Source organism: Lithobates pipiens, unplaced genomic scaffold (genome assembly GCF_037356315.1).
Source record: "Lithobates pipiens isolate NorthernLeopardFrog02 unplaced genomic scaffold, aLitPip1_a1.2 Scaffold_27, whole genome shotgun sequence".
NCBI classification, from domain to species: domain Eukaryota; kingdom Metazoa; phylum Chordata; class Amphibia; order Anura; family Ranidae; genus Lithobates; species Lithobates pipiens.
The window spans coordinates 142,357,043-142,378,913 of record NW_027507788.1 but is presented as its reverse complement, the minus strand read 5'-3'; the positions used below and the strand labels follow the sequence as shown (position 1 = coordinate 142,378,913).

General features: G+C 42.8%; 1 protein-coding gene across 1 annotated transcript in view; it reads left to right on the top strand.

Annotated features, from left to right (window-relative positions):
• LOC143932986 (uncharacterized) overlaps positions 1-21,871 on the top strand; it is a 163,622-nt gene that overhangs the window by 89,327 nt on the left and 52,424 nt on the right. The window contains 3 exon segments of the mRNA XM_077455909.1: positions 1,233-1,343; positions 8,474-8,710; positions 10,982-11,133. Of these exon segments, the coding sequence (XP_077312035.1) occupies positions 1,233-1,343; positions 8,474-8,710; positions 10,982-11,133 (500 nt within the window).

The window sequence follows — 21,871 nt, the reverse complement described above, 5'->3', positions numbered from 1 at the left end:
GTGGTGGAATAACTAATAGTCTGATAAGCCTGGACACTGTAGGCCCCCTAGTATGGCTGAAATCTAGAACGGTTTATACTGCCTGCTCTAGAATTATGATCGGACTTCAGGCCCTCTCTGTTGTGTTCAGACAAAATACTTCAATACAATTGGGCCTTATTTGTCCGCTTACTAGTTCATCATTTATTCATAAAGCACAAGACAAATTTTGCACGCGCTTGTAAATCTGTTGATTTTGGCAGAGGCGTATTTATAATCGCTGAGAATTTAGAGAAATTTCATTAACGGTGAAAGTTATGACTGGGCATAATCAGTAAATATAGTTCAAACACAGGGTAATCGGAAAGGGAGGGGTGGCAGGGTACTAAGGCTTGCATTATGAAGATTGTATAGTACAAAATATAATTGGGTTGAATTACTAATACTGGAGGGTGCAAAATCTGGTGCAGCTGTGCATGGTAGCCAATTGGCTTCAGCTTGTTCAATTAAAGTTGTTGCAAAAGCAAAAAACCTGTGTGCAGCAGTCAAACCCCTCCCACCCCCCAAAGTTACCTAACCCCCCTCTCGATCCAACGACATACAGGAGAGCCTTGCCTCTCTGGGGACTCGCACTCCTGATTTGCTTTTGACGGCAGCTTTTGCTGTCAATCACAGCCAGTGAGCCAATAAGTTGACTGAGTGGGCAGGGCCAAGTCGTGGCTCTGTGTGTGAATGGACACAGAGCAGGGGCTTGGTTCAGATGCCTTCGGCAGGAGGGAGGGGCCAGGAGCATTAGTAAACATATTTTTATGTAGTCTCCATTTAAGATACTGGTGTTAGCATATTATAGCGGGGATTTGCCAAATCTGGAGCAGCAAGAATCTGGACCAGTTGTGCATGGGCATAGGTTGGGTGTTGGTGAATCCCATGCTGATCCCTATATTGGGGCTAATTTTATTGCAGTAAATCCCAAAGGTGGAAAAGAGGAGAGCAGGTGATAGTTATGGAGTGAGATGACCCTAAAAGCCTATTTCTTTGATGCTTACCCTCAAGAGCAGTCTGACATAGGCTTGCACATTCGAGGACTTGCTGCTGTTTTTGTTGGTCATACTTTAATTTGTTGTGTGCTCACATATAATACACCGTTATTGTGCACTGTGTGTGAAGTTGGAGCCCTCAGGCATACATGCTATGTAGATAATAAAAAAAATGTGCACTTGCTATTTCTCATCTCAGTACCATCTTGCATCTAGGCTCAAATTGAAGAATTCAGACAGCTCAAGGATGCCTTGAAGAGAATGCCAAGTTTCAAAGACCCAGGTACCAGCATGCAAAATCAACATTCTCTTCCTTCTTATTCAAAGGTAATTTGGTGTTTGTTTGTTTTTTTTTTTTTTTTTTTTTTTTTTTTTTTTCTTAGGGGTGTGATACATGTGTAAGGCTGGATTCACACCTATGCATTTTTAGTGCTTTTTGCATTTTGCAGATGCATGCATAGGTGTGATTCCAGCCTAATGGATCAGAAAAGGAATCTCAAACTGATGTAATAAAAAGGGGAGACATTCTGTTCTCAAGTGAATAATTTGAATAAACCCCTGCTCTCCCCCATCGTTGGGTTTGAAAGTAAAAAACGAGTAGTCCACTAACTAAAAGCACAAATGACAAGCCTCAGGGCCAGGTCATACCACAAAAATGTCCTCCAGATCCATTCCAGATGCGTTTCTGCATGTGTGTTTTTGGATGCATTCCAGATGTTTGGGGGTTTTTTTTCTTTTTTTTCTGAAACTGCAAGCACTGGTGAACTATGCCATTGAAAACAATGTAACCTACTTTCCATGTGTTTTGGCTGCAGAAAAATAGATCCTTTCTTATCGTACATCACGGGACACAGAGCAGGACACATAATAGTTACTATGTGGGTTATAGGCCACCATCAGATGATGGACGCTGGCACGCCCTAAATCAAAAAATGCACTCCCTATACAACTCCTCCCACTGGTGGGCATCCCTCAGTTTTTTTACAAGTATCTAAGGTGTTGGTCATGAGTAAAGATGTGCTGTGCTGAGCTCCACTGGAGCAATCCTTGCTGGGGCTAGCCATGCAGCCGCATCCATTCAAAGTGTCTTTGGCCGAATTGAATGGTACCCGGGCCTCGTTTTCGAAGAAATTAGGTCTTGCCTGTAACGCTTCTCTTTTTAGAGAGCTGGACCCCGAGATCCAGTACTTTTTGGTATTAAGGCCATAAAGTTTTACTGGCGGTGGTGCTATTGCAGGTCCAGGATTTTGGGTTTCCTCGAGGATCCACAGCATCTGAAGGTTTAACGGAACCCACCGTGAAGGGTGAAGATTGGGTCTGTTGGCACAGAAAGCCCTGCAGCGGGAAAGGTAAGTGGAGTTTATCTAAGAGATTTTCAACATTTTCTTATGAATGTCTCCTTTTATTTAGTAAATGTTGTAATGCCTTTGTGTCACCACGGGGGGCTGTATAGAGCACTTGCGTCTCCTGCTTTTTTTTCGGCCAGCAGAAGACCTGCGGTAAGTTTGGGGGAGTTTTACCTGCCCACCAGAACCAGACTCAGCCCCCCCCCCCCCCCCCCCCTGCTGGTTTTTCTTCTGCAAACGGCACGCCGCTCGGCGGCTTCCATAACCCCCTCCGTCATTTCTCACTGATGATCCCATAGGATCAGAGCCCACACTCCTTCGGAAAGGAGAGAGGAAGGGTCGTAGCGAGGGGGCGGGGCTTAGCACGGCATTGGCCTCCAACGCCCAATGTGTGTTTTCATGGCGCCATTGTTGCTGTTGTGGGACACAAGAGCAAAGGTATATATGTGGTTTGGTGACACAGGCATTCCTTTGACACGGTTACTACTGCATCAGGCTGAGCATTAATGGCAGAAGCAGAGCTGGACTATTTAAGCAATGCATGCATTCCTTCTGGTAGTACCTTTGCTTTGTGCATCGGGCTATGGTCGGAAGGGAGGTTAAAATCAGCTCAAAAAAGGGCTCTAGAAACACTATAGTCACTAGGGAGCCTGGACCCTCAAAAATGGATAGCATCCTCCCCTGAGAGTAATATGGTTGGTCAGAATAAGCCATCAGGAGGGGCAAGTGCTGCAGCTGCTTTTAGCATTACAGCCCCTGTATATTTGACTAAGGAGTTTTTTTTTTTTTTTTTTCTCTCCAACTATTCTAAGTTTGGAGCAAAAGATTGATGCTTTAATCGCATCCCAGAGTGGGACTAAACATAACGGGTCCATTGCTCAGGACCCTCATGCTGAGGAATAAGGGGCAAGAGATTACTAATTTCTCTCAAGGGACCAGGAAGAGGCTGATGTCCGAAGAACCTAATACAAAAGTATCAAGTTGGCAGGGGTTGGTACAGTCTCTCATTGAATTGGTCCGCTCCACATTTTTACTGCCAATTAGCACAGTTTGGGAGCACCCAGATAAACAATTATATCCTATGGAGGAAGAGTTTTATAAGAAATTGGGATTTTCAGCAGTTAACTATACTATATCCTCTGTACCTGATTTGTCCAGTAGACAATACATATATGCTAAAGGATCCAACAGATAAGAAGTTGGAATTGCTTTCTAAAAGCTATATTTCGCTTGCAAGTTCAGCCTGCGCTGACAGCGATCAGAATATCTGTCCTTAAAGGTCCAGTTTGTGAAGATACTCAAGATTATTCCTGATCAGCAGGCCCAAGATTTGGCCAGGAGATCAGAAGCATTGTGTTTTACAGTAGACGTGTCAGGGCTGGCTTAGCCCTTCCTCCTCTGGGCTGGCCGCTCAGCTGTCGGCTAATTGCCAGCTCTTCTCTTTCCACAGTTACCAGCTGTTCCTGATGATGCTCGTCTGACCTGCCTATTTAAAGCCTTCCTGTTTACTTTTCCATTTGCCTTCGCGTTGGTCACATCACAGGGAACCATCTCCTGCTGTTGTTTCAAGACTGGCTTGCTAGCATCCCTCCTGGCTTCCATCCTGCTTGCAGTTGCTCTCCGTGGATCCCAGACGTCTGGACTGGCTGATTACCCGATCTGGCTTATGAACTTTGGACTGGCTGACTACCCGATCTGGCTACTGGACTCTGCCTTGCTTGACCTATGCTTTTTCCTATTTATCTTTTTATTTTTATTAATAAACAAGTGTTATTAGATTGTACTTCTTTCTCTGTCTGTTTCATGGTTCCTGACAAGACGCTATGAAATATTCTATTCTCCAGGCCTCACGGCTCATGCTAGGGATGTGCCTAGAATCCTATGGTTGAAAAATTGGTCAACTAAAGCACCATGCAAAAGCTCTTGGCCAGTTTTCCATTTCATGGTGAACGGTTATTTAGAGACTATCTGGAGAAGTATATCCAAAGAATTTCTAATGGGAAAAATTCCTTTCTACCAGTTAGTTTTAAGCATTTTTTCTTTTAAAACGTGCTTCTTCTCCGGTGCCAAGGGCATCGGCCTCCAGGCAGTCATGATTGCTTCCACCATCCGGTTCAAGAGGTAACGCTCAGGGTCCGTCCCAGGGCCAAAAGAGGACCTGGGGGAGGAAACCCATAAAACAAAATACTAAAGCCCCTTTATGAAGGGGCACCCCCGCTCGCTTGAGTGGGGGGGGGGGGGGCTTCTACAGTTTACGAGGGTCTGGTAGGAACAATGTCAAAACAGGAAATTGTTGGGACAGATGGTGGCTTCTTTCAAGGCTGTTTCTTATGCGCAGTTTCATTCAAGACTGCTGTAAAACGGTATCCTGTCAACTTGGAACAAGAAGGTCCAATCTCTGGACTCCCAATGCGTTTATCCCCCAAAGTGCGTCAGAGCATCAATTGGTGGTTGATATCCAAGAATCCTTTCTACCAGTTACCTGGAAGGTGGTAACAGATGCCAGCCTTCAGGGCTAGGGAGCAGTTCTGGAAGAAAAATGGTCCAAATCAGAGATGACCTTGTCCATCAATAATCTAGAGATTTGGGCAGTACGCCTGGCCCTGGAGGCCTGGACGCTCAGACTACGGAATTGTCTTGTCAGGATACATTCCAACAATGCCACAGCTGTAGCCTATATCAATCACCAAGGGGACACGAGAAGTCGCCCAGAGAGGTGAATCGTATTCTATCTTGGGAAGCCACATTCCTTGCCTATCAGCAATTTTCATTCCAGGGATAGGGAATTGGCAGGCGGACTACTTGAGTCACCAACAATTATTCCCGGGAGAATGGTCCCTTCCCCTCCAACAGCTTTCTGTCAATATGCCAAAAATAGGTAGTTCCGGACGTGAATCTGTTTGTGTCCAGGTTCAACAGCAAGATCGACAACTTTGTGCCAAGGACAAAGGGATCCGTTGGCACACGGAACAGATGCCTTGATTTTTCAGTGGGATCAGTTTTTCACTGATCTATGTGTTCCCTCCTGTTCTGCTGCTTTCTCGCAGGATCAAGCAAGGGAAGGGGGTGATTCTTGTGGCCCAGGAGATCTTGGTTTGCAGAGATCGTAAAAATGCGATGGGGGACCCTTGGACTCTACCGCTATGGCCAGACCTTCTCTCGCAAAGGTCCGGTATTCCATCCTACCTTACAAATGCTAAATTTAGCAGTTCGGCTATAGAGAGGCACCTTCTAAAAGATTGTGGGCTGTTAGCTTCAGTAGTTACTACTTGGTTAATGCTAGGAAGCCGGCCTCCGGAGTCATATACTATAGAATCTGGAAGGCATATGTCTCCTGGTATGAATCCAGGTGTTGGCACACCAGGAAATATGTCATAGGTAGAATCCTTGAATTCCTACATATAGTACTAAAGGCCAGCTTCATTTCTAATCCTATCAAGGCCAGATGTTGGCTTTTAGGTGTGTTTTTTCAACAACCACTTGCTTCACACTCTCTGGTTCATAACTTTATTCGGGGGTATCGTGGTTTAATCCTTCAGTCAGGTCACCCCTGAACCCTTGGGACTTAAATTTAGTCCCGTTGGCTTTACAGAAGCAGCCTTTTGAGCCAATGCGAGATTTCCTTGGTCCTCTTGACGAGGAAAAATCATTTTCTTGGTTGCCATATCTTCTGCAGGAAGAGTATTGGAGTTGGCTGCTCTTTCTTGTAAAGAGCCATATTGGTTTATTCATAAGGATGAGGTTGTATTGTGGCCTCATACTGAATTCCTACCTAAGGAAGTATCTTTTTTTATTTACTTAAACCAGGATATTGTTCTGCCTTAATTTTTTTTATTTATTTTTCCAGAACCTTGTTCTGTGGAAGGAAGATTACTACGTTCTCTTGATGTGGTGAGAGCGGTCAAAGTATTTTGAAAGTGTCCGCTCAGATTCATAAAACAGATGTTTTGTTTGTGTTGCCAGATGGTCCTAAAAGAGGACAGGCAGTGTCCAAATCCTACTATTTCTAAATGGATTCGTCAAGTAATTGTTCATGTTAAAGCGCACTTCTCCAGGGCTGTTAGTGCTTCTTGGGCAGTGCATCAGCAAGCCTCCGTGGCTCAGATCTGCAAGGCAGTAACTTGGTCTTCAGTCCATACATTTACCAGATTCTATCAAGTAGATGTATTTAGTTATATAGGGAGTGCGCTTTTTAATTTAGGGCATGCCAGTGTCCATCACCTGAAGGTGGCCTATAACCCACATTTTTTTACAGGTAAGCTGTTCTAAAAATCCTATTTTGAGATGTAATACTTGAACAGGCACAATAGGCTTTGGTTATGTTCTGTAGAGCCTCTTACTTCAGTTGCGTTCGTCTTTTAACACATCTGTTTTTGTATGTAAACTAGTATGCAATGAATTCCACCATTCCATCAATACTCAAAAATCAAATTACTGCATATACATTTTTTTTTCCTGCAAGGATTTAAGTTTCTTCTGCCTTTCCTGAATTATTTTGATTTATTTTATATTGCCATATTCTTAAAGTGGTACTAAAGTCATGTTGGATTTTTTTTTTTTCTAACAAACCTGTTATACTTACCTGCTCTGTGTAGTGGCTTTGCACAGAGTAGCCTGGATTCTTCTCTTCTCGGGTCCCACACCAGCGCTCCTGGCTCCTCCCTCCTGCCGGGTGTTCCCACAGCAAGCATTTTGCTGTGGGGGCATCCAAGCAGGCATGCTCCCAGTCAAAACTGAGCTGCAGTTTGCCCCACCCCCTCTGTTTCCTGATTGGCTCACTGGCTGTAATTGACAGCAGCGGAAGCCAAAGCTAATCGGGATTGCGAGTCCTTGGCCAGGTAAGACTCTTGTGGACATCACTAGATTGAGAAGCACTCTGGTAAGTAACGGGGGCATCTGGGGGGGGCTGCTGCAAACGGTAGGTTTTTTACCTTCATGCATATATATGCATGAAGGTAAAAAAAAAATAGCTAGTGCGTTTACAACCATGACTAAAACCATTCATTAAAGTGGTCGGCATTAATACCCACATGGTGACAGTTACAGGACAAGGCCTGCAATGCACAATGAGAGCAAGTGTTTCAGCCACAGAGAATGGCGGTTGGTAGCATACCCATGTAATTTTTTTCAGAGCCCAAGTAGGGAAATGGCAAAGAAAAAGCCCACAAATGCAAGGGATCTTTATGTGTAAAGCTGTACAGTGCTTAAAGCTAAACTTGTGTTTTTTTTGTTTTTTTTTGCCCTACAGCTTAATTGGCCTAATCTACCTATAAAAAGTATGTCCCACATTTTACAAGCAGCTGGATCCTATAGAAATCTTCATTTCAGGGATGCCTGCCCTTTTCCTGTCTCTGAACCTCTGGTGTACGGGATGTAATTAGCTTTGAGTCCCTGGGCTGAATGCAATAGAAAAAGTTCCTGATGCTAACCTGCCCCTCATGTTCTTTCATTGTTTTCACTGCCTGTAACAATCTGTGAATGGAAGGGAGTCTGATACATCTCAGAATTCTCTCCCCCATTCAAAGATTGTTATAGGTAGTAAAAGCAATAAAATAATTACTTAATGGAGAAGGCCTTGCAAAGACTTTTTCTGTTGAATTTAGCTATTAACCCCCACAGTGCTGGAAGGTCAAGTACAGCAAGAGGACAAGGCACCCCAAGAGCCATGCAATGCTACTGTAAGTAGGCGAAAGTGTGGTCATGTTTCATTGCCACAGAGAGTATCTGTTGGTAGAACGGCCATGTCATTTTTTTATTTAGTTTTTTCCAGACGCAAGTAAGGAAATAGATAAAGGCATACTGTACAGTTCTTGTACTCCAAAGGTAGAATTGCACATTAATTCAAAGCCTTCCTCTGTGTGTTTGTTTTTTCCTCCTGACGGGTTGTATTGTTATATGCTGTGGGGTGTTAATATTTTATGAATTCATCTGCAGTGTGGTTGATTTGCTCTAGGCTGGAAATCTATTTGTTATTTGTAATACAGAGACCAGGTAAGCTGGGCTAGAGGCACAGTGACAGTTGTGTAGACCAGATGTGATAGCCAGGGGTTTTCATGCCTGAGCTGTTCTCTTCATAGTATTCTGCTCTCTGACTCTGGTCTTCTTCTTCAGAACCTAAACAAACCTCCACCCCAGAGCTCCCTGAAAAATGACGGGAGGGAAGAAAACGTCCCTGGAGGGGCAGCCCAACATGTAAAGGAGGCTTCCCGTGTACAGCCCACGTCCGAAAACAATTCCCAGATTCACAGTCCCACTACACATCTAGCAGCCCTGGGACCGGGAACTCACAATGACAGCTATGTGGGGAAATTTACCAGGACAGTTAACAGCTTGCAAGGCCACAAGGAGGTAATTTGGATGCTTCTGTCAAAGATTTTTGTTTTAGGTTGTATTCACACAGATATTTAGGCATGCATTAAGGTGCATTACAATTGCTTCCCGAATGCCCTACACACTTTTGGACTTTGAGTCAGAGGATGATATCATGTCCCAAAGGCCAATAAAAGAAAGCAAATGGCTGCATCTGGCCCCCGGGCCACAGTTTGGAGACAATCATTAATGGTGCTATTGGGATGCCAACAATATCAAAACATATATAAAAGATAGCCTATTAAAAACCTGTATTATAAATATTATAAATGAATCCAAACAGCTGGGTAATAAGCTTTGCAAACCCTTTTTTTTTTTATTTTTTTTTTTTTAACTTGTGTAATCGCTTTAGAATGTCAAGTGACAGGTAGGCAGAGAACAATGCAATATATTTACAGATGTAGGTAAGTAATTCAACACGTTTTTGCTATGAGCTTCATCCCAGGAGATTGGTATCAATTTATCATTTGAAGAAATACCAAAAATATAATTGTGTAAAATAGGCAAATCTAATATCCATCAATAACAACATGGAAACCACACTCGCGTGCTGTGCCTAACCACAAGCTGTATGCTGTAGCACTAAAGAGACATGGTCACCTGGCTCCTGTGGGACAGGAGGACCGTGTCTCTGGAAAGGAAACGTCCCTGATGCCCTTATAAGGTCCCTTGCAGCGCTTGCTCTTAAAACGGCTGGTAATGTCGCTCCCCTTCCAATTTGACAATGCTTGGGTCTAGTGGTATGTCTGTTAGGCCAGGGCAATGACACAGGTAGCAGGTCACATGCACAGCCATACCCAAAAATGTTGAGCATTCTTGCTGCATGTTGAGGAGCAAGGAACCATGAGGGAGTGAAGGTGGGGTAAGTGTATAAGGGTTGGGGGTGAATAGAAGGCAGTCAATTACCCGAACTCCGGACATCCACTGTGTGTGTGTGTGTGTGTGTGTGTGTGTGTGCGTGGGGGGGGGGGGGGGGCACTGGGTTGAGAGTTGATTCTCATGGATATATAGTGGAGTGTGTGTTATTTTTTTTTTTTTTTTTTTTTTTTCTCCTGAACGGTAGCAGATCTGTGGTGGAAGTATTGTCTGTGCACCTCTCTGATCACAACAAAGATCACTCGGCAGGTTATAAACACTTGGATGTTTACTGAGTAGTGCCTATTGCAGATGTCCAAATCCCTTAAGTCTTTGTGGAACGTTTATTGGGTAAGGGTATCAATGAGAGTTAAAGTTTCCTTCCTTGGGGAGTTTACTGCTTGAGCAGTAAATGTTCTTAGAATAACAACGGAATGCACTAGTGATCCTTTGCTAAAGCCTGAAAAAAAAAGACTAGCATCTCTTAACAGCATTAAGCTTTGCTGGCTGATCTTTAAGGCTTGATGAAGATTGGTGTCTGCTTTTGGCAACAAGAATGGCCAGCCAAGATATTTGTGCTGTTAGGTGATCCTAGCCTTTGTCGAGCCTTAACAAAGGACCTCTAGTGCATTCCATCAGGAGTCTAATACCACCATTGCTTAAGCCTTGATTGGGGAGATGTCTTCCCCCGAAACATCTTGGCTGCAAATAACTTTTTTTCTTTTGCATTTTTAAAGTACAAAGCAAAAGTTCCACAGGAACTTTGGCCATGACAGTTACACTTGACCTTCATTTCACTCCCCTGCTGCTCTGTGTGGTCACTGGAACCAAACAGAAAAGAACTCTCTCACTATCCAATGGGAGAGTGTTGCATCCCTGAATGGAGAAAGGGGGAGAGATTAAAGCTGGCCATAAATCGATCGAAATTTGGCTAGCTCAGCAGGGAACGGCTGAATTTCGATCTAGGTATGGGCACCTTGGTTGTACACAAGTTGATCTATCAACTGACTTGTGTATAACCAGCCTTTCGGGTTATTCCCTAATGATTAGTGCTGCCGACTATATAGCTGGCAACACTAATTATTAGTACTAATTATTAGTGCTCCCCGCCAGCAGAACACAATAGGAGCTATAGGCGGGATTAGAGCTGTGTGTGTTTGATGTTTTTTTTTTGTGGGGGAGCAAAGAGGTTAACGAGAACCTGTTGCTCCTCCTTGCATGGTCACTGAAGAAGTTCACTCAATTTATCCAATGACAAAAGCCAGGCTGATCCTGAATGTGGCTTATGAGCAGATAAAAGTTGTGAACATATGTCATAGATTATTAGCTGCTGTGCAGAAAACTAGTTGTATTTCAGCTTTAGTGCCAACTTCCCGCTGCTTTTACATTTTGCAGGATGAGAAGCCAGCTGTGTCACCACATGTCCAGCAGCCACCCCAGCACCCAGCTGTCCACAAAGGAGTCCTACCTGACCTGCCAGGAGCTCTGGATAAAAAAACACCCACCGTGAATGTCCTAGTTGCCAAAGAACACGTTCCGGTTCACAGGTGTGTGCCTAAAGAGCTGTTTTTTTCTTCTCTTGCTCTGCCTAATCCTTTATCTTTATTGCTGTGACTCAAGTCTGCATGCTGATTAATCCCTTTCTAGTCTGCTCTATCACATACTAAATTGATTTATGGCTTTACCAACTCTGAAACACCCAGCAGCAAACACAACTGCTTTAATAGCTTTTGTTCCCTTGCAGTATAGCGAAATATGTACAGCAAGACCACGAATAATCTAACAGTGGTCCTCTGATGGTTACTAGGACTTTATAATGAAATCTGCTTCTATATTGGCATCTGTTGTGGTCATTAAGGCTTTTTAATTTTCCTTATCCAAAATTTTGTGTGAGGCTTGAGTGGCGATTGGATCTATAGTGCATGCACTCCATATGTCACAGGCAGTGGTGGGTTTGATGGCTCAAGGCCTTCAGCTATTAATATACATAACTGGAGACTCTGGGGATTTTTAACATGCCACTGTAGGGGGGCCATATTGTCTCCAGCTCTTTTCACTCAGCATTGTATCACTTGTGACTCCCATCTTCACTTGCCAAAAGGCAAACTTCCGCTACCTCCCCATCCTTAATACTACCCACAAAGCCACTCACACGGAGTGGTGAGTTAGGACTAGTTTTGATTTAGTACAGGTGTTCTATAAATATTCCTCAAAGGTCCCATATCAACCAAAGATTAATAAAAATTAGAAAATAGTGCAGTTTCCTTATTTGATTAATAAAAATGGTCTTGTCGTGGATATGCTTTTGAATGGCCAAAAAGCATGTGGGGCCTTGTCACTGACTTGAGTGCACTTCTGCCAAATCTTTCATGAATCATGAACCTTGTCATGGCTTCTATACTGAAAACCGAAGCTAAACTCCCAAACAGATATACAATGCATTACTGTAGCTCCATATTCAGTAATGTTGCGCGTAATTTTATTTTTTAAATACAAGCAGTGTACATGATATCGACCTGTTTTTTTTCAATCCCCTGTACAGCAAAGCTCAGAGAAGGGAGGGAGAAGCAGCAGAAGGAGTCGATCAGTTTAGCTGTAGGAACATGCAGATAGGAGGAGAGTGCCTTCTCTCCTTTCACAGTTTAAACATAGGCAGGGGATGGAGGAGTGTACATAAAAGTGAATCTGCGGCCAAGAAAGACCATGTCCCTACTCGGCTATGCTGTGTGGCAGGAACGTGTAAATCTAAAGACCAGATGGACAGAAATACAAATTTGTTAGCAGGTAAAACTGTGATTATAGATATAAATATATTCTCACTCATCTCATTACCATACCCGGAACCTACATTTACTATATTTGGTCTCCCACAGTACACAACATGGAAATGCAATTGTTTTAGTAAATATAACCTGACAAATACCTTTTTTTTTTTTTTTTTTTTTTTTTTTTTTTTTTTTTTTTTTTTCAGCAGTATATAACAGTAATGTGACTTCTATCACTTCCTAGTAAAGCTTGTAGGAAGAGTTTTTTCATTTCTCACGTTTGTCCTATCAGGATCCAGGACCCCTGACCCTGTTTGGATAGTGCTGATTAACCCTCTGCTGTTCGCATGAACCCTCCCAAGAAAAAAAACAATGCACACCAAACTGAGCATGTGTAGCCTGACTCCATAGACTCTGTAAATATCATCAGGTTATTGGAAGAAGGGGAGGATCAGAGGAGACAGAATCGAACCGCATTTTTATACAATGCAGAGGATTAATCCCAACAAGCATCCTTTCCTGCATATACAGACTGATTTTACTGTTGTGGGTTTAGTAACACTTAATCATTCATCTGAGGTGGCATCGTTATTAACTTAGTGTTCCATATTTCAATCTGCCCCCATCCACAGACCACGTTATCTGCCTTGACACATTTGTAGGGAAGAGACCCTTGTTATCTCAACTTTGGTATAAGCTGCTTTATCAATTCATGGGATTTTTGGGGGGGGGGAGGGGGGCTAGGGTGTTAGCAAGGCGTCGCTGATTTGCCACTGAGGTACCAGGTGTGATAAGTATGACGGGAGGTAGGGTGTTAGCAAAGTGGCAGTGGTGTACCAGGTGGAATGAGGAGGACAGGAGGTAGGTTGCCAAGTGTGATGGAGCTCAAGGCGGATTGCTGAATGTGTAATGTAGAACAGTGCAGTAGCATGTACAGCAGTGTTCTTTCATTTATGGGAATCGCTGCCTCTTGAAATCCACTATAGCCTGTGTCCTGATGCTTTTTATGGGAGGCGGATCATCTATCAATCAAGATGTGACATCCCACCCACTGTTCTTCTTTTTTTTTTTTTTTTTTTTTTTGTTACTGGGCATAGGAGGGAGGGACTGGGCTGTAAATTAGGATCTGTATACAAGACCAAATGTGTGATGTCAATACCATGCCCTGACTAGCTCCAATCAAACAGGAAATGTTCTCGCAAGCAATAGAGACCAAACTGAGCATGTGCAGCCTGACTCCACTCACTGTCTTATCCAGACTTGTCCAGGGGACAGTGTAGGAGGTGGAGAATCTGTGCATACACCATCAAACTGCCTTTTTACACCATGCCGAGGATTAACCCCATAGGTTCCACAGCGAGTATAACAAGCATGCTATTCTGCATATACAGACCGATTTTACTGTTGTGGGTTTAGTAACAGTTTTAATAGTTTGCCCAAAGTTCAGTGTTAAATGAAGCCTAGCCCTCCTGACCAGCCCTTTATTGTTCCTGTCCAGTCCCTGTTACAGTTTACTAGTGCATCTATCTCCCTTTGGTTGGTGAGCTGAGGACTTCTACCTGTGATGCAGGAGAGGAACTCCCAAAGCACCCACTGTGGGGTTGATATACTAAAAGTTGAGTACAAAATCTGGTGCAGCTGCAAATCGGCTTCTAACTTCAGCTTGTTCAATTAAGCTTTGACAATAACTTCTAGTAAATCAACCCATATATATATATATATATATAATATTTTTTTTTTTTTTTTTTTTTTTTGTCTGTTTTGAGATTGTTTTTGCTCAGCCACTATTCAAATAAAAAACATTCTTGGACTTTTGAATGAGATTGATGAGAAGAACTTGTACAGCACAGGCTTCAGGTATGCTGGCTGTAGTGGATTACGTACACCAAATTGCCAAAAGATTATTTGGGACTTTAAATTCAGCACCAGTGATAAATAACTGACGGTCAACTGTAGATAATATTACACGTTTTGTTGGTAAAAATACCATGTACCAATATGTTAATATTTTTGCAAGCATATTCATCTTCGAAGTTGAATGGTGGCTTGGCTTATTTACTAGAAAGTTGTCTGTTTCCTCAGGACAAATGGATAGTTTAAAAGTTTTGCGTATACTGTATGAGAAGTGCAAGAGAAATGGTTATTATTGTCCCCCACCAAACTGTCCAACTGGGAACAGAGTAACAGTGGGTCATACTAGAAGAATCTGTATTTCTTAATTGTTCACGTTTGTAATCTATTTTCACTAATTCAAATGAGTAATCCTGAAAGTGATATTAAGTATCTGGAATTTTGTGAAGGAAAACTAAAAGGCTTGGAGATCTAAGAAGACCTGAAGTTTGTCAAAAACCCATACAGGTAAAACTTTTTTAATAATAAAATTAAAAGTGCATCCTTTTAAAACAGACCTTACCGTAAAATGCAAAGTCTGCTGGAAGTGCCTGGCCTTCTCCTTGGCTTACCCCTATATTTTCCGCATCTCTGGGTGAATTTAGAGTGTCTTCTGGAGAGTTTGCCTGCTCTAAATTCACCTAGTCCAATGCAAGTGCATCTTCTCACAAGATTTTGGCTGCTCTGTATTCCCCTGGACCAGGGATTTTTTTTTTCCTCAGACAATAGGTGCAGAAACTTCCCCTTTACGAGGCACTCCTTTTTTTCCAACCCTACCCACATCTAAGTACCATTCCTTGGTTGCATCACCTCCCTGGGAATGCCCTTTTAGACAATACAGAACCAAGTATCATTTTATGTAATTTGTATAAAATTTTGGTAATGACAAGAAAAGTAAAATAGATCCCTTGCAGCCTCCACCAATAGATCCCCCTAACAACAATGAACCACCCAGAACAAAATTTGACTCACAGCAGCAAAAACAGATTCCTCTCCACAACCAGCATCAATAGACTCTTTGGCAACCCGTAACAATAGACCCCTCCCTCAACAATAGATCTCTTCCAGCAACCTAGGATCAACCCACCAGCAGCAATAGACCCCCCCCCCCCCGGAAAAAAATAGATTCCCTCTAGTTAGAATAGATTCCCCCCAGCAGCGAGCACCAATAGATCCTGCAGCACACCCCAGCATGCCTTGCCATTATATACAGTCAGTCCTAGATCTGCATCTAGAAGAGATGAAGGGGTCCTCTAGGATTCCTCCACCACCTCTGGCAGAGCTCAGACCTTGGCACCTGCATATCTTTTTCCATCATAAAAAAGGCAAATTAAATTCCTTATGTAGGAAAGGCAAAAAATGCAGAATGTTCTTTATAGGGGAGGGAGTCTGTTATTAAATTAAAATTGCTTGACTATAGATAGGCTTTTAAATAGCTGTCGCACTCCAAAGTCTTTAACATCTAAAATATACCATAGGTTTACTGTACTGATTTATAAAAGACAAGTTCACCATATCAATCGCTCACCATGTAGGTGCTTGCTTACCACCTATGATGGCAGTAGCCTCCCTTGACTGCACCCCAGCCAGTAATAAATCTTGTTCTCGGCTTTGTGCTTGTAAGTTAACATCCTGTAAATTGAAGCGAAGGACCCAAACTGCAAGAGCAACAGGATCATTAAAGTGTGTGGACAGGAGTAACGTGGGCAATGAATTTTTATCAGCTGAAATATAAGCACCTATGTGGCATGGTTCAGCTTGGGGTAGTTGGAAGGGATAGGGGGTGGGTTATACAAATGGTATCCTTTTAAAAAAAAAAAAAAAAAACTTCCAGTTGAAAGTCCACAGTCATCTTAACAAAAAAAAAATGGAAAAGATTCCCTTACTGAAACGTGATGAGTCAGCGCTCACTGACATAAGATGGTGTATCTATATAATATATACTGAGTAACAATAAAATAAAAATGTGAACTATTAAAAGCAGAAAATTAAAAGTAATAGACAATGATTCAAGTTCAACTAGTCCATGAATAGGTAAGAACCACAATGTGACTCAGATCAATCGGATAAAAAGGCAGCAGATGGTGACTGGACAGGATACATACAAGCCGGCAGCTCCTTGTTGAGTTTTGGGATTTCCTCGGACACAGAGCTAAAAAGGGGAAAAACGGGGTGCCAGGTCAGTGTAAGTAAAACCAACAATACTTTATTCCAATATCCACTTACATCAAAGAAGCTTGCAAACTGTGTCCGAACTCGCTAGCAAAGACAGCTAAGGCTGACAGCGTCGGCAAACTCCAAAGGACTCCCGCCGCTGAAAAGCCAAAGGTATCTCTACCAGTGATTACACTGACCTTGCGCCTGTTTTATCTCCTATTATAAATTAAAAAAATGCCTAAAACATAATTAAACCCATCAAGCCTTTTCATCAACAAACGTTGACATTCTGTCTGTTTTATAGCTGTGGAAGAAACCTACAGTCCCCTTTCAGGGAGTGAGAGAAAGTTTGACAGGTTGTGATGCTTAATGAACAAATGTCTAGTATTCTTAAGGACATGCACGCCAAGTTTCTGAAAATTTGGGAACCATAGTGGGCCAATGCCTTCCCTGATCTCCTGCTGGAGAGTCGTAGGTTGGCTCTGTCTGGTATCTCCGGCGATCCCGGGCTCCTCCTTCCCTCCCTGTCTTGGGTTTCTTTCCTGGTTACTGTTGTTGGTCCTTTTTTCTCTTGGTGGGTCTCTATGCCCTCCTTAGTCTTTGTGTACAGGGCTACTTGCAATGGGGTTTATTCACTTCTTCTATGCCCTGGTCAATTTTTTTAACCATAGGGATTTCCCCGAAAACCATGCATGCTACATTTTAAGTTTACTGTGATCATTTGTAGGGGATGTTCCACTTGCATACCAGTCTTGCTGATGAAGAGTATTGTTAACCTTTTTGTTTAAGCCATCAGTTTAATTGAACAATTTTCAGAGAACAAATCTATAGGCAAGTTCTCCCGGCTGGTAGATCTGTAAAGACCTGTGATCATTTGTGGGGGATGTTCCTCCTCCTGAGTTCATGCTATGTATGTTTTGTTGTTTTGTCGCTAGTTATAGCGACTAGGCAGGCTAGGTACCTTTCTGTACTACCGTGTTATGATATATTTGAAAAAATTATTGAACTAGAAAACATAACTAAACCCAAGATGTGGATGTGGTGGCTGCATTTGTTCTTTTTTTTTTTTTTTTTTTTTCAGGTTAAGATCATTTTAGCAAGTACAGAAAATACTTGTTGATCTTCCTGGAAATGCAGTGTCCTGGTCAATTTTTGTGAGCTGTACTGAAGGAAATATAACAAAACTTTAAATTGGTAATTCCAGCAGCCACCATGTAATAGAGATTGAACAAAGGCAGAAACGCTTGTAACCCAGCTTGGGCGATGACAACCACTTCCTCTGTAAATCAAGTAGGGAAAGTGAGTGTAGCTTCCCAGTAACAGTGTTATTCTCTGGATTACTAGGTGAAAACTAGTACAGTCACCACATCTAATGACTTTTCGCTATAATATGTCACTTTTTTGGGTTAAAGAAATTTGGAAGTCCTATCATCAGCCACTGTGATGACATTATTATAGCGATGATGAAGTTATTCTTCTAAGGGAGTCTATTGGAAGGATCGTATTCTTCTCCTGGCACCCATTTAGGCTTTGCTTAGCCCAGCAATTTGGTGGTTAGTGAGGCATCTCACTACTAAAAATGATTTGTGGTTTTGTCTGAGGTTTGCCAACCTTCCTCTTAAAGATCTGATGACACTCGCATACCAGTCTTGCTGATGAAGAGTATTGTTACCCTTTTTGTTTAAGCCATCAAGCAGTTTGATTGAACTATTTTCAGAGAACAAATCTATAGGCAAGTTCTCCCAGCTGGTAGATCTGTAAAGACCCGTCCCGTCACTTTCTTCTGCTGTATGCTGGTGAATCTGTGCCAGGAACTGTGATGAGAGGGTTTTTTCCTTGTTATTGTTGACACAGCAGGAGTCAAGAAAAGCCTTCATTAAGCCTGTTTTAATTAAGGAGCTTAAGACTGAAGATTACTATATTTTCTTCTCCCTCTTAATTAATCAGCATTGGAGGACTCGCTCTGGGGGGGGCTGTAAATGCTTTAAAGGAAACCTGCCATGAGAAATCTAGGGACTGTCATAAATGATCACTAAAATGCTAGTTCCCTGGTTGTTCTGTTAGTTTGAATGTGTTGTGACTGACCTGAAACATTAATAAGGAAAGTTGGAGAAAAGTCAGAAGTCCTTTATGTGCATAAATTTGACTTTTTAGCAATTCAGAGTTTTGACGCAAGAGGGTCAACATGGCAGACAGGTGTAGTGCCACTCCCATAGGGGTCGCTGGAAGACAACTGTCCTCAAAGGTTGCCCTGACCTTGCAAGCCTCCTGGCACCTCAGACACCATGGGTTCTGACATTCAAAGATTATGAATGTAAAAGGCACCAAAGAAATATCAGAAATTGCAAATGGATACTTTACTGAATATTATGAGTTGACAATAAAGAGAAAAATGTATATTCCCCCCCACCCCAAATTAATTTTAGCATGAACAGAACTACAGAGCTATACAAGGAAGTGGCGATCACTGTGAACTCACTCAGGTTGAACTGGATGGATTGGTGTCTTCAACCTTACTATGTAACCAGGAGGTAGGAACCAACAGATCTCAAACGGAGGGCCTATGACCCCAGGTACAAGAGGGGGAAGAAAATACTATTTATCAGCCACCTCTAATGCCATGTCCATTAAGAAATAATATACAAAATGTATATGTATGTTCCGCTTTCAAGGAGAATAAATGTTGGATAATTCCTTTGGTTGAAGATAGTCCTTGAAGTGAGGCATCCAGAATCTTCAGCTAGCTATGAAGGGGCCCAAAGATGTTGCTGTGCAATGGTGATCAGCAGTGCTGAATAGCATAAGCAAAGTGTTTCCCTGGGGAGGGCCTTTTAATGTAGAAAGGGATAGGCTAAAGGTGTCTGCATGCGGTGTTTTTGAATGCAATACTTTAGGGTGGGTTTCTGCCTGCTCACTAATCCCGAGGATACCAGGACTTTGGGAGATAGGATGTCCCAGAACAGGCTCTTGAAGGATCTGCAAACAGTTGAAAATGCCTGGCTGTGCACTTGACGACCATGGGATTCAGCAGTGTCTGTGTGAGTGGCACTGGACAGCCACTCTGCCGATGACAAGCCTGTAGCTGTGGATCTGCCTCCAGGAATAAGACTCACTCACAGGAAGCCCTCCATGTCGTTCAGGCTGTGGCATCCACTCACACTGGGGGAGCCTAGCCTCTCGCTCCTGTAGTTGCAGGCCTTGAGGCCCAAGAAAGCAAGCTCCTCCCCTGACCACTCTTTATCTCCTTATCCAGAATTTCTTCTCTCTCCAGCCAGCTGGAACTTGTAATTCGCTTCCAGACTACATGTCCCACAATCTATCTTCTCTATCTTCTCTCCCCAGGCTCAAAATAAGCACTAGAGGGAACAAAGCTCAATGCAATCTTTGTTAAAGAGTGTCCCATGATGGCAAAAATGATGTAGCCAGCACTTGGCTACACAGGTAAAAAGCCTTTTCAGGAAGATGGAAGTCAACATAAAACTTGTTTTTGGTTTATTGATAGTAATGTTGGCTATGTGACTGATTTGTTTGCAGTGCCCGGACAAGGCCAAACTGCACCACCACCCTTTCCCTTAGTTAGCAGTGATGCCAGCCTTGTAACAGAAGCAACTGACTTTTGTAAGAAAGAGCTGTTCACTTATTTTCAGACAGCTCCGATGACCCAGCACCCCCGTGCCAGCTGGGAGAGAAGGTAGTGCCAACAACTGATGGGCCATTGAAACCTAAGGGTGATGTCACTGCTTCAGGCTTTACTGGCCATTGTCAAGCATGCTCTCCTCTTCCTGCAGAGCCACTGGCAGATACAGGGGAGATCACGTAACTGAACTGGAGCCCATAATTCCACTTTATTATGATAACAGATGCTGGGTTGCAGAAATGGCAGCCCCAGGTCCAGTCCAGTGCTCAGCAGAACGCCACCTGCAGTTGTCTCACGCTACAGCCCGCTGAGTTGCAGTACAATCGAGCTGGTGAAACTCTGCAGCTTACACTCAGCCTTCCTTATTTTGGAGGCAGTCAGGAAACCTAAACTTCTCTTATTTGCTTCCCTTTGATCTGCTAAATACATCATTGAATGTTTTTTGTTATAAGTTCAAGAGATACCTGTTGATTTCTACTAGTAAAATCAAGCAGATAACTTTCTGTGCTCAAATGCCTGTGCACAAGGAGGGGTTAAAGAGGAAGTAAACCCTTCCAAACAACTTGGACCTATAGGTAAGCCTAGATTAAGGCTTACCTGTAGGTCCAAGCAATATCTCCTAAACCTATATGGTTTAGGAGATATTTGCCCGAAAATGGGCACCGCTGTCTACGGCGCATGCGCCGTAGACAGCGGCGCGCATGCGCACTAAATGCGGCAAATCCAAGAATGGATTTGCCAAATTTGTCGACTCCCGTGCGCATGTGCGGGAGTGACGTCATCGCGGCTTCGCCGTATGACAGCGGCGGAGCTGCGAGGCGCGACTCCCGTGCGCATGCGCGGGAGTGACGTCATCGCGGTTGCGCCGCTGTGATTCGTCGGAGCTGCGAGACGCCACAAGCAACATGGATGCGGCGGACTACAGGGGACAGCGGCGACTTCGCTGGCTCCTGTGTCAGGTAAGTGACACATAATGAGCTACTATGCGATGCATAGTAGTCCATTATGCTTTACCTTTGCAGGGAAAAAAAGAGGAAGTAAACCCATTAGGGTTTACTTCCTCTTTAAGGAGATGAAGAGAGGGCTGTGTTTTGTCATGCATCTGAAATGAAGTAGGCAGTGCTGACACCTATGTTATGTTAAAGAAGCAGGTTGGAGCACACTATATTTCTGGCACATCAGCAGTTATTTTTCTGCACTTGTGTCATATTTGAAAGGATAAAGCATGATGATATATATTTTTTTCATTTAGTTGTGCTTTTGTTTTGGCCTTGGAATAGGTTTTACCCCCTTTATGATGGAGGTTAAAACAAATGTTCCTGAATCCTAATTTGCAACTGCAAACTTAGCTGTATGTTTCTTACTATTAAAATAACCTACCACCAAAGAACAACTTTAAACAAATCATCTTACTCCTGACTATCACAGTGATGGCACGTGTATATATTTGTTGGCACCTGTAGTACGGCTCAGAAACAATAACGCACATTTTCCTGCTTAAAACACGCTGAATTTAAAAAGTTATTTTTCTTTTTAATCCTCACTGACATTGACCCTCCTAGCTATTTTTTTTTCTTAGAGTGTGTGTGTGTGTGTGTGTGTGTGTGTGTGTGTGTGTGTGTGTGTGGTGTTTTTTTTTTTTTTTTTTTTTCCCCCACAGTAGTGTGACAATCCCTCCACCTCCGGTCTAACTAATCACTCTCACCTTATGGCGTTGTTGTGCTTTTAAGGACATTTTCCCGCACAATATTTATTAAGTAATTTTTAACGAAGATATTTTTAAGATACAGAATCAGTCTATATGACACAGTCTATATATGTGAAACTTATTCACGG